This window comes from Apteryx mantelli, chromosome 4 (assembly GCF_036417845.1).
Source record: "Apteryx mantelli isolate bAptMan1 chromosome 4, bAptMan1.hap1, whole genome shotgun sequence".
Lineage (NCBI taxonomy): Eukaryota > Metazoa > Chordata > Aves > Apterygiformes > Apterygidae > Apteryx > Apteryx mantelli.
In genome coordinates, this window is record NC_089981.1 from 80,920,965 (window position 1) to 80,933,559 (window position 12,595).

General features: G+C 39.3%; 1 protein-coding gene across 1 annotated transcript in view; it reads right to left on the minus strand.

Moving 5' to 3' along the window:
• Window positions 1-5,672: 5,672 nt before the first annotated feature.
• Window positions 5,673-12,595, minus strand: part of JAG2 (jagged canonical Notch ligand 2) — a 72,129-nt gene continuing 65,206 nt past the window's right edge. The window contains exons 24-26 of the mRNA XM_067295690.1: window positions 12,167-12,298; window positions 10,974-11,130; window positions 5,673-8,000 (exon numbers count right to left, since the gene is read on the minus strand). Coding sequence (XP_067151791.1) covers window positions 7,528-8,000; window positions 10,974-11,130; window positions 12,167-12,298 — 762 coding nt within the window. The 3' untranslated portion in view covers window positions 5,673-7,527. The remainder of the gene's footprint in view (window positions 8,001-10,973; window positions 11,131-12,166; window positions 12,299-12,595) is intronic.

Sequence of the window (12,595 nt, forward strand, 5' to 3'; positions counted from 1 at the left end):
TGGCAGGTACTAGGACCTAGGAGAGCCCTGTTGGAGTATATCCTTTGTTCCTAAAATAACGAGCTGTCTGTAGCAGTTCTTAGAAGCAGGCAAACTTTTAATAACAGACAGCACAGTCATTAACAGGAGCCACTGCACTCTGCCTGAAAATGGGGTAGAGAAATTGCTCAGAATCTTCTCTTCCCTCTTCGAACAACCTTATTTTTGCTGGGGCGGGCACACAGGCAACCCTTCTTTTTTCTCACTGAAATCATGCATATCCTCTCCTCCTCCAATGGCAAGCCATGAATGCTGGTGGTGCAGCGCGTCTCCACACAAACATGTTTTTTTATGCTTGAAGGCACCTGTGCTGAACTTGGAGAGCATGGGGACTGTGGACACAACATCTTTGAAGGAGACTGTCAGCTGTGACTTCTTGCACAGCACTTGGGCAGCAGAGCTGGAGGAGGCTCTGAGGAGCTGGGAGAGGGCTGTGAAGGGCTGGAGAACAGGGACACCAGGTCAGGGGTGCAGCATGCCAAAGTGAGCTTTGCCTTTCCAACATGGAGATTTTCCTCTACCTCTGCTGTCTCATTTCCCCACGGATCCTGCAAGTACAAAGGGTTATAGTGAACGACCTCCTGCCCCAGCTATTTTCTGGTCCCTGAAATAGCCTTTTCTGAAGCTCTTAGGGTTGCTGAGGCCTTGCACTAGTACCTTGTCTTTGTTCTGCTGCTGGGGATGTTCTACTCCTTCTCACCCCAACACTTGCACAGAGGTTGAGGAAACTTGGCCAGATGTAGTATGCAGATAGGAGACAAACAAAGGCAGATTGGTTAGTACCACCCAAGAAACAGATCTGGGAGTCAGTGAGGAGCAGAGCTCTGTAAAAATCATCTGAAAGGCCACAGAGGGTCACAAGGTAAACATCCTACCAGGGATTATTAAGAAAAAGTCCAAATAAAGTGGAGAACAGTGCTGGTCTGTGTGGGGTGCCCACATATCGGATACTGCTCAATTCTGGGCATCTTGTCTCTAAAGAGGTAGAGCAGAGTTTGAAAAGGCATGGGGCGTTTACAAGAAAAATGGCTGGAGGTAGAGAGCAGCATCTCTACAAACGGAGACTGAACAGACTGGGACTCTGAACCCTGCGAAAGACCTGGGGAGGGAGGGCTGACTGTGCTGTAAATCCCAAATGTTGTGGAGAAGGTGGGCAGAGAACAACTGCTCGCTATATTCACAACACATTATCAGGGAACAGGTTCATAATAAATTGAAGGAAGTATTTTTTCCACACCACTCATTTTTCAATTGTGGAACTCATTGCCACAGGATGTTGTGGAGGCCTAAAACATAAAAGAGATGAGATGACGCCATGGAGAAGATGTGGCTATTAAGCACAACCTCTGGCTTAGGAAGCCCCTAAACCACCGATTGCCAGAAGCTGGAAGGGGATGAGAAGGGCTCAGGCTGAATTTGCTGTGTTCTTGTTCTTTCCCTAAGCATCTTCTACTGGCCGCTGCGGGAGACAGGATACTAAACTAGATGGACCTTTGATCTGAGCCAGTACAGTTGTTCTTATAACTAATTTCAACCAACAGGTAGGGCTCTGTTAACTAGTAGGTGGGGTTATGCCCAGAGCTATGCCTGCAGACGCATGGCTTGGCCTTCAAAGGGCCTTACGCATGCCGCTGCCACAGCAGTTTCCAAACCTGCTCCACAGCTCCCAGCTTCTTTAATACGCAGCCTATCGACATAGCAAATCTGCCACATGGAGAAGTCCCCTTCAACCCAAGCCTCCTTCAGATGGGTGGGAGAAGAGATAGGATAGCAGCTGAGAAAGATCAGCAAGTTAACAAGTCTTTCCCTACCCAACAGGGCAGAAGGATTTGCATTTTTTTTTTTTTTTTTATAGAACATTTGAAAGAGACAGTCTCTCTTGGGAACCCAAGGTAAGAAAACTGAGCATGGCTCCCTAGTCATGGCCTTGCATGTTTACAGGATTGTCATATTTACACCTGTGAAGCAATGGTTCTGCCTTGCCCAGCACTGGAAAGCTTAGTTTGGTTTTCAGAAAAGCAAATGTCATTTTTCATGTCTCTCTGTGGTTACAAAGAGTAATATGGAGAGGATATAAGGCCTCCTAAACTCAGCCTACTTAAGGTTTCCATGATTTTTTTCCTCACCAAGAAAACTTTGAAGCAATTATTTTAAGATCACTCTAGAGAAAAAAAGCTGAAAAGTTTGCCACTTGATCTCATAAAAGACCAGATCATTTTTCACTCAAGACAGCTGACTTACATACTTCTTTCATAAAGGTATTGCAAAGTACCTTTTGAGAAGGATGTGCTCCACTCTTCACAGTTGTAGGAACCGGTTGTCAGTACGAACTGTGGGACTTGTTATTGGCTTCAGGAGGCATCAGAGAGCATTGTTCAATCATTTGGGAAACCGCATGCCTTGTGCAAATTCTGCCGAGTTTCCTCAAATATCCTGGGTTGTTCCTTTGAGGCCTCCTCCCCTCACCCCTCCACCATATTGCAAGCAACAGGAGAACTGGACCACTGTTCAGTCTGACTAAAATTATTTGTAAAACAGACTCGGTGCTATGAATACATCCAGATTGTACTAAACTCGTTCTTCACCAGGCAGAAACTGACCTATTGGGCCATGAAACTTAATGACACTTGCAGAAAAAGACATCCTATTCAAGATAATTACCTATGACGCTTTCATTTATAAACTTATGATTGTAATCAAAACAAGTGAATTTGAAGGGCAAGAGAGGGAAACAACAGATTTTTGTGCTTTAAGTCCCTGTTATATTGAAAGAAATCACTTGTAAAAAGCAAAAAAAAAATACATTCTTTATAACACCCATTCTTATCCACACAGTATTTCTATAAAAGGGATGAACGTGGAAGGATTAAGTCACTTCTCATTCCCAAGGTGACCCTTTGTTCCTTTGCTGTTTTACAAGCCCTTTCTGTATTTCTAGATCTGTGATAAAATAAGGACGAGGCTAGTTAGAACAGGACTAGGTTGCAGCACTACACAAAGCAAGTCTGAGATTCCTACCAAGAATGAATGATTCACTCCCATTGCACTGCTGCTGAGAAGGGAGAAAAGGAAAAAGCAAAGCAAACCACTACCCTCCTCCCCCCCAAATAAGTCTAATAGAAAGGTCATAACTAGCTTCCCTTCCAGTAGGAGGCCTAGCTCCCTAAAAAGATTCACAGGCTACTGTCAGATCACCATGCCTGAAAGCTCTTCAGGCTCATCTGTTCTCTGGTAGCACACCAAGGACCATTATAATCCACCAGCAATCCAGAGCAATGACTGTGCATACACGTTTGGGGAACCAAACTAGAACAATCCAAATTCCTGTGCAAGTTAACGCCATGCTACCCATAATCTCTCGTTGTCCAAACAGCCTCACAACCAGTGTTACAATGTCCTCTGCAGCTTTCAAGGCAGTTTATTGAAATGCCTTTCAACTTCCAGGTTGAGTTATTTTGCTGTATGAACTTTCCATCCAAGCACATCTTGATCTCAAGAGGACTAATTACCTGGTCTACTGGAGAACAAAACAGACAACGGCAAATGGCCAAAAGAATCAAGCTCACCACGTGTTTCAGGTTAGCACAGAACCTTAAAAAGTGCACTGGAGCAGAAAAATGAACTCAGAACTATTTACTTACGTTTCTCAGAAAATCCCAAAGAAGAGCCCCACTTATTAAGATCTCCTTCCAAGAACCCTTAGGAAAGTAAGTTAAGCTTGGCAATACAAGATTTCCTCATGACAGTTCTTTTAACAGCTACACTTCAGAAAGTAATGTTATGCTTAGCACATATGCAAATATCTGCACCAGCAAGAACTTGGATGTGTATGAATTCAACATTTTATGTAAAAGTCAGAAGAAAATAAAACTACAGAATAAGGCGCAGAGAAAGGGGGATAGATGCAAGTGTAAAAGCAGCATAGAAATAAGATCTGTATAAAAGAGATCATAGATAACTGTGTAAGTCAAAGAAAAATTTATTTTCTGTTCATCCTGCTCTTCTCCCTTCTGATCATCTTATTACACATCTTGGTTTACGTAACTTGGCCTGGTCACCACATGAAGGTAGGATGGAATAATTCTTTTGTTTTTGGTGGGTGAACAGCACTATCAAGTGCAACACTTACTCAGGCTGGTTAGCCAGAGGAATTCTGTCATCAGTCCGCACAGGAACAGGTCTTTGACAGGGCTGATTATGCTCTGCTCGAAGTATTTGGCCACACAGTTTTGTGAGGGCCGTATCAGCCATCTGAGAACACCACATGGAGTAACATGCTGAGCCTTTTTGTTTAGAACATTGGGTGACGAGCTAACTACAGGTATTAACATCAAATTATTACCCACTGACTTTGCATATTATTTCAGTTATTTGAAGCAGAACTAATGTCTTCAAGCCTAGTGAGCCAGTCTCATAAACAAACAAACAAAAACCAAAAAACACACCTTTTTCATACAGCAGTAACACCCACTACATTATTTGTATTTATGCAAAACCTCCACCAAGAGGCATCCTCTCCCAGATATTTTGAAGTATGTAGCAAGTATCAGAAATTCCTTTCTGCAGCAGGTACTCACAAACACTCCAGGCTGGGAGACCAATCTTATAGAAAGTATATATATTTTTATCCTACTCTTGCTGAGGAGCTAATAACAGCCAGTAGGTTTTTCCAAGGCACCATGGAGTTAATTTTGGGAAGTTATCTTTTTAAAAGTGCTGGTTCCTTGTCTTAGCTTTGGATTTTCCCACCCCCATCAGCCTTTCTTCAAGGGCAGAAGCAGACAGATATTTGAAATACAAATCAAAGACAGCAATAGAATTTGATTTTGGGAACTGACTTAGAAAAAGCTCTTACTTATCAAGATAAAGACAAGCTAATACCCCAAGGAAAATGATAATGCACTAACTGTATGAGGACTAGAATAAAAATTCTGGCTGACAGGCTCTAGGATTCAGCTTTAGTAGTTGGCAGCTACCAGAAAAATTAAACTCTCACATTCTGCATTAAATTATAGAAGAGCTCACCTTTTACTACAGAAAACATTCCATAAAAGTCATATAAATCACCATAAGAGAAAGGTATAGACACACCAAACTGAAATTGGAGCATGTCAAGTGACAAGTATAAGGCCCAAATAGCTGCAGAAAGGAGGAGAGATTATTTTAAAAAAGCAAAATCCAACTCTATTTAGCAAGAGTACTTACAGTCCCTTTATGCTTGACACCACCCTCTTACCACCCAAGAAGCAAAATGACACTGCTAGACAAGTCACTGCTCAACAGCTGGGATGAATGTGATTTCAAAAACAGCACATACTACACACAGTCAATAACCGCCAGCTAAAAACAGCCCTTGTACTTCACAAGAGAGGTGGGGCAGAGAGCCTCCCAGTTTAAGTACTAAAGGTGCCAATGCCTCTAGACTATGTGGGATGCTGCCTTCCCTCAGTCACTAGTGCAGTAAGTGGGCAAAGGACAATGCTGCTAAGTTGGCTCAAGAAGTATTGACACTTAGATGAAGGCCATGGGCTATGGTTACAGGAAGCACTGGGTATTTAAATCAGGACTTTCACTCCTTGTTCATCTTGTCTCATCAGATCTTCAGGTACTTAGAAAACAGACACAATCTGAAGTATCTTACACACAATGAGGGAATCATTTTATTAGATTATGGAAGACAGCAGCATTACAGTACAAAAAGTTACAAGAGTAGCAGAAAAAAAGTGTTTTTGGTTTAAATACTTAGGATTATACTGGGGAACATGAGAAGGATAGTACCCTTTTCTAAACTAACTCCTAACCAGGTTATCAAAATAAGTTTTGAATATTTAGCACAAGTAAAAAAGTTACAAACAAACATCATTATAAAATGCTTTAATAAATAGTTTTTTCTGAAAGTTTTTTTTAAGAACATGTCAAACAAAAATGTACTAAAACAGAAGATCCTGCAAAGCAATTCCTGTGTTCATGTATAAAATAACTGGTTTCAAAACATTCATGTTTACATTGTTCATGGGCCAGAGTTTATGCTCTCAAACATCCTCTCTTCTCACTGGTAGGGTTAACTAGGTGTATGTAGTGTTATGCTTCTTCAGTAATTAAAATAAACTTAGTTTGCCCAGTTAATAGCAGTAATAAAGCCTTAAAAAAAAAAAAATCCCCAAAACACAAAAACCCTTAAGTCTTCCATCTTCCATTACAAATAATCATTTCTAATGAGGTACTCCCATCTTCTCAGCTTGCCAGCCCTTTTTTTTTTTTTTTTCCTCCTTTAGAATGAAAGATGAATAAAGCACAACAGAAACGAGATTGAGGAAAATATTGTTCCCTTCATTAGGCCTGTATTTAAACGCAAAAAAGTAATACCACATGTAATTAACATATTCACAAAAGAAAAAACAATGCCTCGCTATGTTGGTACTGTACAGTAGATGCACCCATTAGTGTTCTTGAGATGGGCTGAACATTGGGGATAAACAAACATTTCTGATCTATTTACATGTAAGTGGTTATGTTCCTATGTAAATACAAGTGACCAACAGATTCCTAACATTGATTGTATTAACATCATTTTCTAATCTGGACATAATACCAAAAAAAGTCTTATAAACTGCCATAAAACCTCCTTTTCTGCAACATAAATTAAAAGGAATGACATGTAAAAAAAAAAGACCAAAATATTTAAGTTATTAAATCAAATATACAGAGTGATTCATTTAATATGTACATATTTACAGAAAAGCACTTTCACTATTAGAAAATAAACTGTGTCAGTTGGGGAACCTAGAGTTCTCACAATTTAACTATATTGATATGGCAGTCTTTGACAGTTGCTATAGAAAAAGTTTAATCTCAAGGCACTTGTCACATGCTTCAATACTGCAATTCTAAAGTAATTAAAACAGAAATAAAAAGGCCACTTTTAAACCACAGTTGAAAGATCTCTATAATTTTTTTGTTCCTATTACAAAGTGTGTAAGGCAAATTTGGAAAAAAATCTTACAGAAGCTACTAACGTAACAAGTGCAGTGAGCTGCCATTAATAGATTTAAAGTCAAGAAAACAGCTTAAAGTTCACACAATTTCCTCAACCAGGAGGTTTTAAAGCCACCATTAAATTAGAGCAAGTAATAAAAAGAAATACATTCTGTAAACAGTGTACAGTCTTTTGTAATAAACTTTACACATATTGAAAATACAACCTCTCCTCTGCCACACAGCGAGTGTATAAGTAAACTTTACAAAAATAGCAACTATCAAAGATTACTCATTTTTTTCATCTGACAGTCATTGAATAATTTATACAAGGCTAAAGAAACAAAATAAATTTTATTTATTATTATTTTTATTTAATTTTTTTTTACGCAAAATAAAGAAACTATGAACATTTGACTCCAGATATTTTTAGTCCTTGATGCAAAGTGGAGATGTCAATTTTTCCCCTCCCCAGTAACGGTAGGCGCAGTGTGCCTACATTCCAAATATGGATTAGTCTCTACTGCCTTCAAAGTTTGATGCATTCACATTTTTTACAGATCTGTTGTCCATTTTGCCTGTTTGATGGGATTTCTTTACTGGACTGCTCTCTGATGTGTCAGATGCCTTTGTTGGCAAAGGCTTTGTGAGTTTGTGAGAGAGGAATTTGTCCATTTCCTCATCTCTTTCCTCATCTTCATCCTCCTCTTCCTCATACTCTACATACTCCTCTACTGCATCACAAGTTCTTTTTTGAGGAGATATGAAGTTTTTGCATTCATAACGAATGTCTTTGTTACTATAAGATCTGTCTATAGGATTTCTTATGGGATTTAAAGGTGCCCACTGGTTATTGGCACCCTCTTCTCTAGGAGGACGACTTCTTTCTCTCTCTTTTCTTCTCTTCCGAGTCCACCACACACAGATGATTATACAAGTCAGCCACACAATGCTGAACACTGCACAAAGAATTGGAACCAAATAATCTAGAGGGCAAATGAAAAAAACAATTCTTGTGTTAATGGAACTAGATATATAGACTGGACAGCTGCGAGAAAAGTATCCATGTGTAAGTCTAGGTTAACCCTGAAAGGATTTTTAGAAGAAAAGAAAATAAAGCATCATTGCTACACTGTTATCACAGTGCACTAATCTGTCTAGAAATGCTTTTTACTATTTTAAGCTAAGTTAGCATTTTTCCCCCTATCATTAAGCAGGGAAAACACTACATCTGCAATGATTTCTTTTTTTCCCCCCCAATGGAGAAAATGATTAAATAAACAGCATCTCCTTTTGAAGCATTTAAGCCAAGCTGATCCACAAAACCTCAGTAATGACTCTTCAAAACACAAACACACTTGTCCTTTTAGGAGGCAGGCTAGAAGGACTACTGTCCCTCTGGAATAAGTACTGGTATCTGCACCAGAAACACATGCTGCATTTACTATCACACAGAAAAATCCTCTTCTGTCAAGTCCGGACATGTATGCATCACCTACCTCTTACCTTAATTGTTTTTAGTATCAATATTGTGACACTTAACCGAATCCAACAGGCACTCCTTAGGGCTTTCCAGTTTTACTTCAGAGTAAAATTGTTAGTTTAATGTCTTGCGCTAAATTATTTGGTAAAACAAAATTCTGTCACTATATACACTACTCTTCACTGCTAAATGAAAAAACAAATGGAGTTGAGGCAATTGCTTTTCTCCATGTTTCTCTATCACACAAGCCCCACTAGTGCTTTCTCAGCCACACCAGCCTAGATTTCTAACCAATAATTCCTGGGAAGTTATGCACACTGGACATTTGCTTCTACTTCTTTTGCAATGGCTCTACTGCTAGGACAGAAAAACAGCCTGTTTTCCCACTCTTTGAAGTTGCACATGGTAAGAGGAAATAAAACACAAGATGCTTTGCTTTTTTGCAGGGTCAAAAGGATTGCTCTAAGTTCCACAGACAAATGCTGTCAACCTAGCATTCTAGCCTCTAATCCAAATGTAAATTCCCTCTGTAGTTTTAAGTCAACTGCTTGCAGAATAACCTGCTGTACAAAAATGACTGTAACTGCTTCAGTACCTTGGTGATTCATTCCAACTTTAAAGTGCCTCTGAACATATTCTTGTGTGAGTTTTGTGTACGCAGTATCTAACATTCTCAAACACTTCCTTCTGAGTAAAGAAGGGTGAATCAACTGGGAACATGGTTGGTCTTAAGGGATCTAAAATTGTATTTTAGCAGATTGAGGAAGGACAGTATTCCTAGAAATAACTGCTAGCCTCTCCTCATTTTTCAGGAACAGTTTGATATTAAACTATGAATTTGGGGGAAAAAAAATGCTTTAAGGAAAGAGCAGCTTTTCATAGCAGCCTCTCCAAGATTAGGATGCACAACTTGCATTCTCATGGCAACCATACCCACTATTTAATCAAATGACTGTGGATCCAAATTTGCAAGATTCTTCTACAAGGAGTTGGTTCTACAAGGAGCTGGCCATGTAGACACTTCTTTAGTTTGGGACCTATACGAAGTGATCTCTCTAGGGACTTGACCATCCCAGAAAAATCAGATTCAGATTCTCATCACAGACACAGGGGTTGCACCAACATTGTGTTATATTTGAGAGCTAATTAAAGGCTAAAAATAAAAGAAACCAATCAAAGACCATGAAAATCCAGATCATAGTTTACTTCTTCATAATGACTCCAGTTAAAAAAACAGGAGCATCTGCTCAATACTGGTCATCCCTATTGAAAGGAGTCTTGAAACCTAACATTTTCTGGCATTAGCTATGAGATTAATAAGTCTTTTCACTTCCTTAGAGTGTCTTTTGGAGTCTTACTGAGGTGGGAAGCAAAGTAATCTCATTCCTCTTCTCCCAGGATTTAATGCAGAGCCAGAAAAAAGAGAGGTTGAAGTATATCAAAACATTGGCTCAATTCTATCATCTGTGCAATTTTTGTTCAATACAAGAACAAAGCTGGTGCATTCCTTTCTCAGGGGGGCTGAGGAAACAGTATATTTGCCAAGGCTGTAGCAGATTAAAGGCATTCCCTAGAAGTGAAAGGCAAGGGAAGTAGAACCAGGCAATCTGCTCATTGTTTGGACTATGGGTGAAAGACCTTCCAAAAGGTTATGTTGGGAAGGTCCAGGAAAAAAAAAATTGGAAAGTCTCCTACCATTGTAAGGCTTCCACTGTAGGGCTTCTTATTTGAGCAGGAGCCTACCAGGGGTCATCCACAAGACCTTCTCCTGCCTCCCCCAGGCAAGACAATGAGCAAGGAATACAAGTATGCAAAATCTTCAACTGTTCATTCTGGCATATGTCTTAGAGAGACAGTATTTAGAGATAAAAGTCTCCCCAATCACACCATACCCTCATTAAGGGGAATACACATTATAGTTAAGCCAGCTGTGCACTAGTGAGAAACTCATGGTAAGAGGAGAGAAAAGTGATTTCACCCTGGCCAAATATTAGAAGATACCAGACACCTTTAACTCTTATTAAGGTAGATAATACATGAGCACTTTTAAAGAGACTAGGTGTCACGCTATGTGCCTGCCTCCTCCCCTATCATATTTTCAGCAGCATCAAGGACTGGGGCTTGCATAAAGTTAATTTGGGAGAATCAGAAAGGATGTGAGCAATGCATTAATGATAGGAACTCCTTAACCTGTTAAAGGTATGCTTAGACTAGAGAATGTGGTTGGAAATCAGAGTCAAAATAGTGTAGGAGGGTAGGTAGGGATGTTATGATGTTTAAATTCAGACTAGCACACAAGTACAGGTTCTTGCTTTTAAGCCACTTTCTGTTCAGTTAGAGATAGCAATTAAAGAGTTAAAATTAACAACCTGATCTACCACTTACCCAGCAAGACATATTAAGACAGACAAGAAACTGACAGTAGGAGCACAGTACATGCTTAAAAAACAGAGAATGAATGTATTGGGAATCTTACCTGATGATGAATTCCCAACAACTATGGTCTCTACTTTGACTTCAGTTACTGCCAACATAACAGTGCTGTTTTGCCGCTTGGTGATCGCATTTACTATTGTATTAGCAGCATTCTGTATGAGACTATTATCTTGCTCATCTTGATGTGGGACAAAAGACTAAAGGGAGTGGAGGGAAGGGGAAAAAAAGAATTATTGCCATCACCTCACTGTGGAATTCTACTTTTTAAATCCAGTTACATCTTAACTGAGCTCTGTAGGTTGAGTTTACCTGACAGTTAGTTACAAATAGTACCCTAAAAGTTTACTGTAGTAATAGCATACTGGTTCAATCTGCACTGCACATAGTGTCAGACTTAGTGGGCAACACGCCTACTTGCTAATGTAGCATACCTCAAATAAAAGGCAGCTGACTTCCATGTTACTTACACTACTGAGCTAAACTTAGTCATAGTTTGAAGCACTTCAAGACATGCAGATTATCTAGATACAAGCTTGGACTATTAACAGTCTGCTATATTTAAATCATACACTCTGCTCCTTGCATCATGGCTCAGCATGTTCTTTATGGTACTGGTAAGCAAAGACAGTCCAGCTTCTGCCTAGATAGACATTTTACCATGCAAATTAACTCCTTGCTTGAAAATTAAGCAATTCACAAGCATTGACTGACTGGGCTATAAATGCCTCTAAAGCAAGTCTTTAGCTTTGTAGGGCAATGGTTACTGCCATCTGACTTGCATCCTCTTCAACTTCCCACTTAGGCTTTTGTGTGTTTACTGAATGTCCTAAAGCAGCCGTAGTGGATGCACAGCAGCCAAACTTCTTTATGCTGACAAGATTCGATCCGACCACCCGCAGCCTTATCTCTATACAGAGAAGGCCAATAGCCCAAGATTTCTGACAGAACAGATAGGCACCTGTTCACTAATTTGGATGGAATTAGTTTCTGAAGTGATTTATCAGTAAGATGATGGTAGCCTTCAGTCATCAGTAAAACTCATAGTTCACAAAGCTATCTAGCAACTTAGGAAATTCCATGAGATCAAAAAAAAAAAAAAATCACTTCACAGTCAGAATGAAGGACAGATTACAGTATCTACATTAAAGTGAAACAGTTTTAAACAACCTCTTCCCATGCTCAAAGTAATGGGAAACATTTTCCTGTATATATTAGTACAAATTTCATACTTACAATAGCAACTTCCACTGCATTCTCTGTGGAGTATGATAGATCACATAATATTATCAAAGTTCTGTCCCTAGAAACAATTCTAGTAGCTGGTAAATAGCGAATTTCAGAGCAAATATTTTCAGTTGTAGTGCCCTGTTAGAAGCAAGGGAAATTGCATGACTTTAATTTAAGTCAAAAATAGTATCTAAAAGCACACAGCTTTAGAATTTTTGCAGCTACTGAGACCTGATGAAGAGCGCAAAGAGGGCAGGAAGAGGGCAAAAAAAATGAGAAACAAGGTTTTGGAATCAAGTGGGAGGGAGTGGGTTTGAACAACTATACTAGCACAGTTCAAGAGCATCTTGACCTGATCTTGAACAGTTAGAAATAATTCAGTTAATAAATACAAGATTTGAAAAAAACATAATATTCAACACAAATCTTAATTTT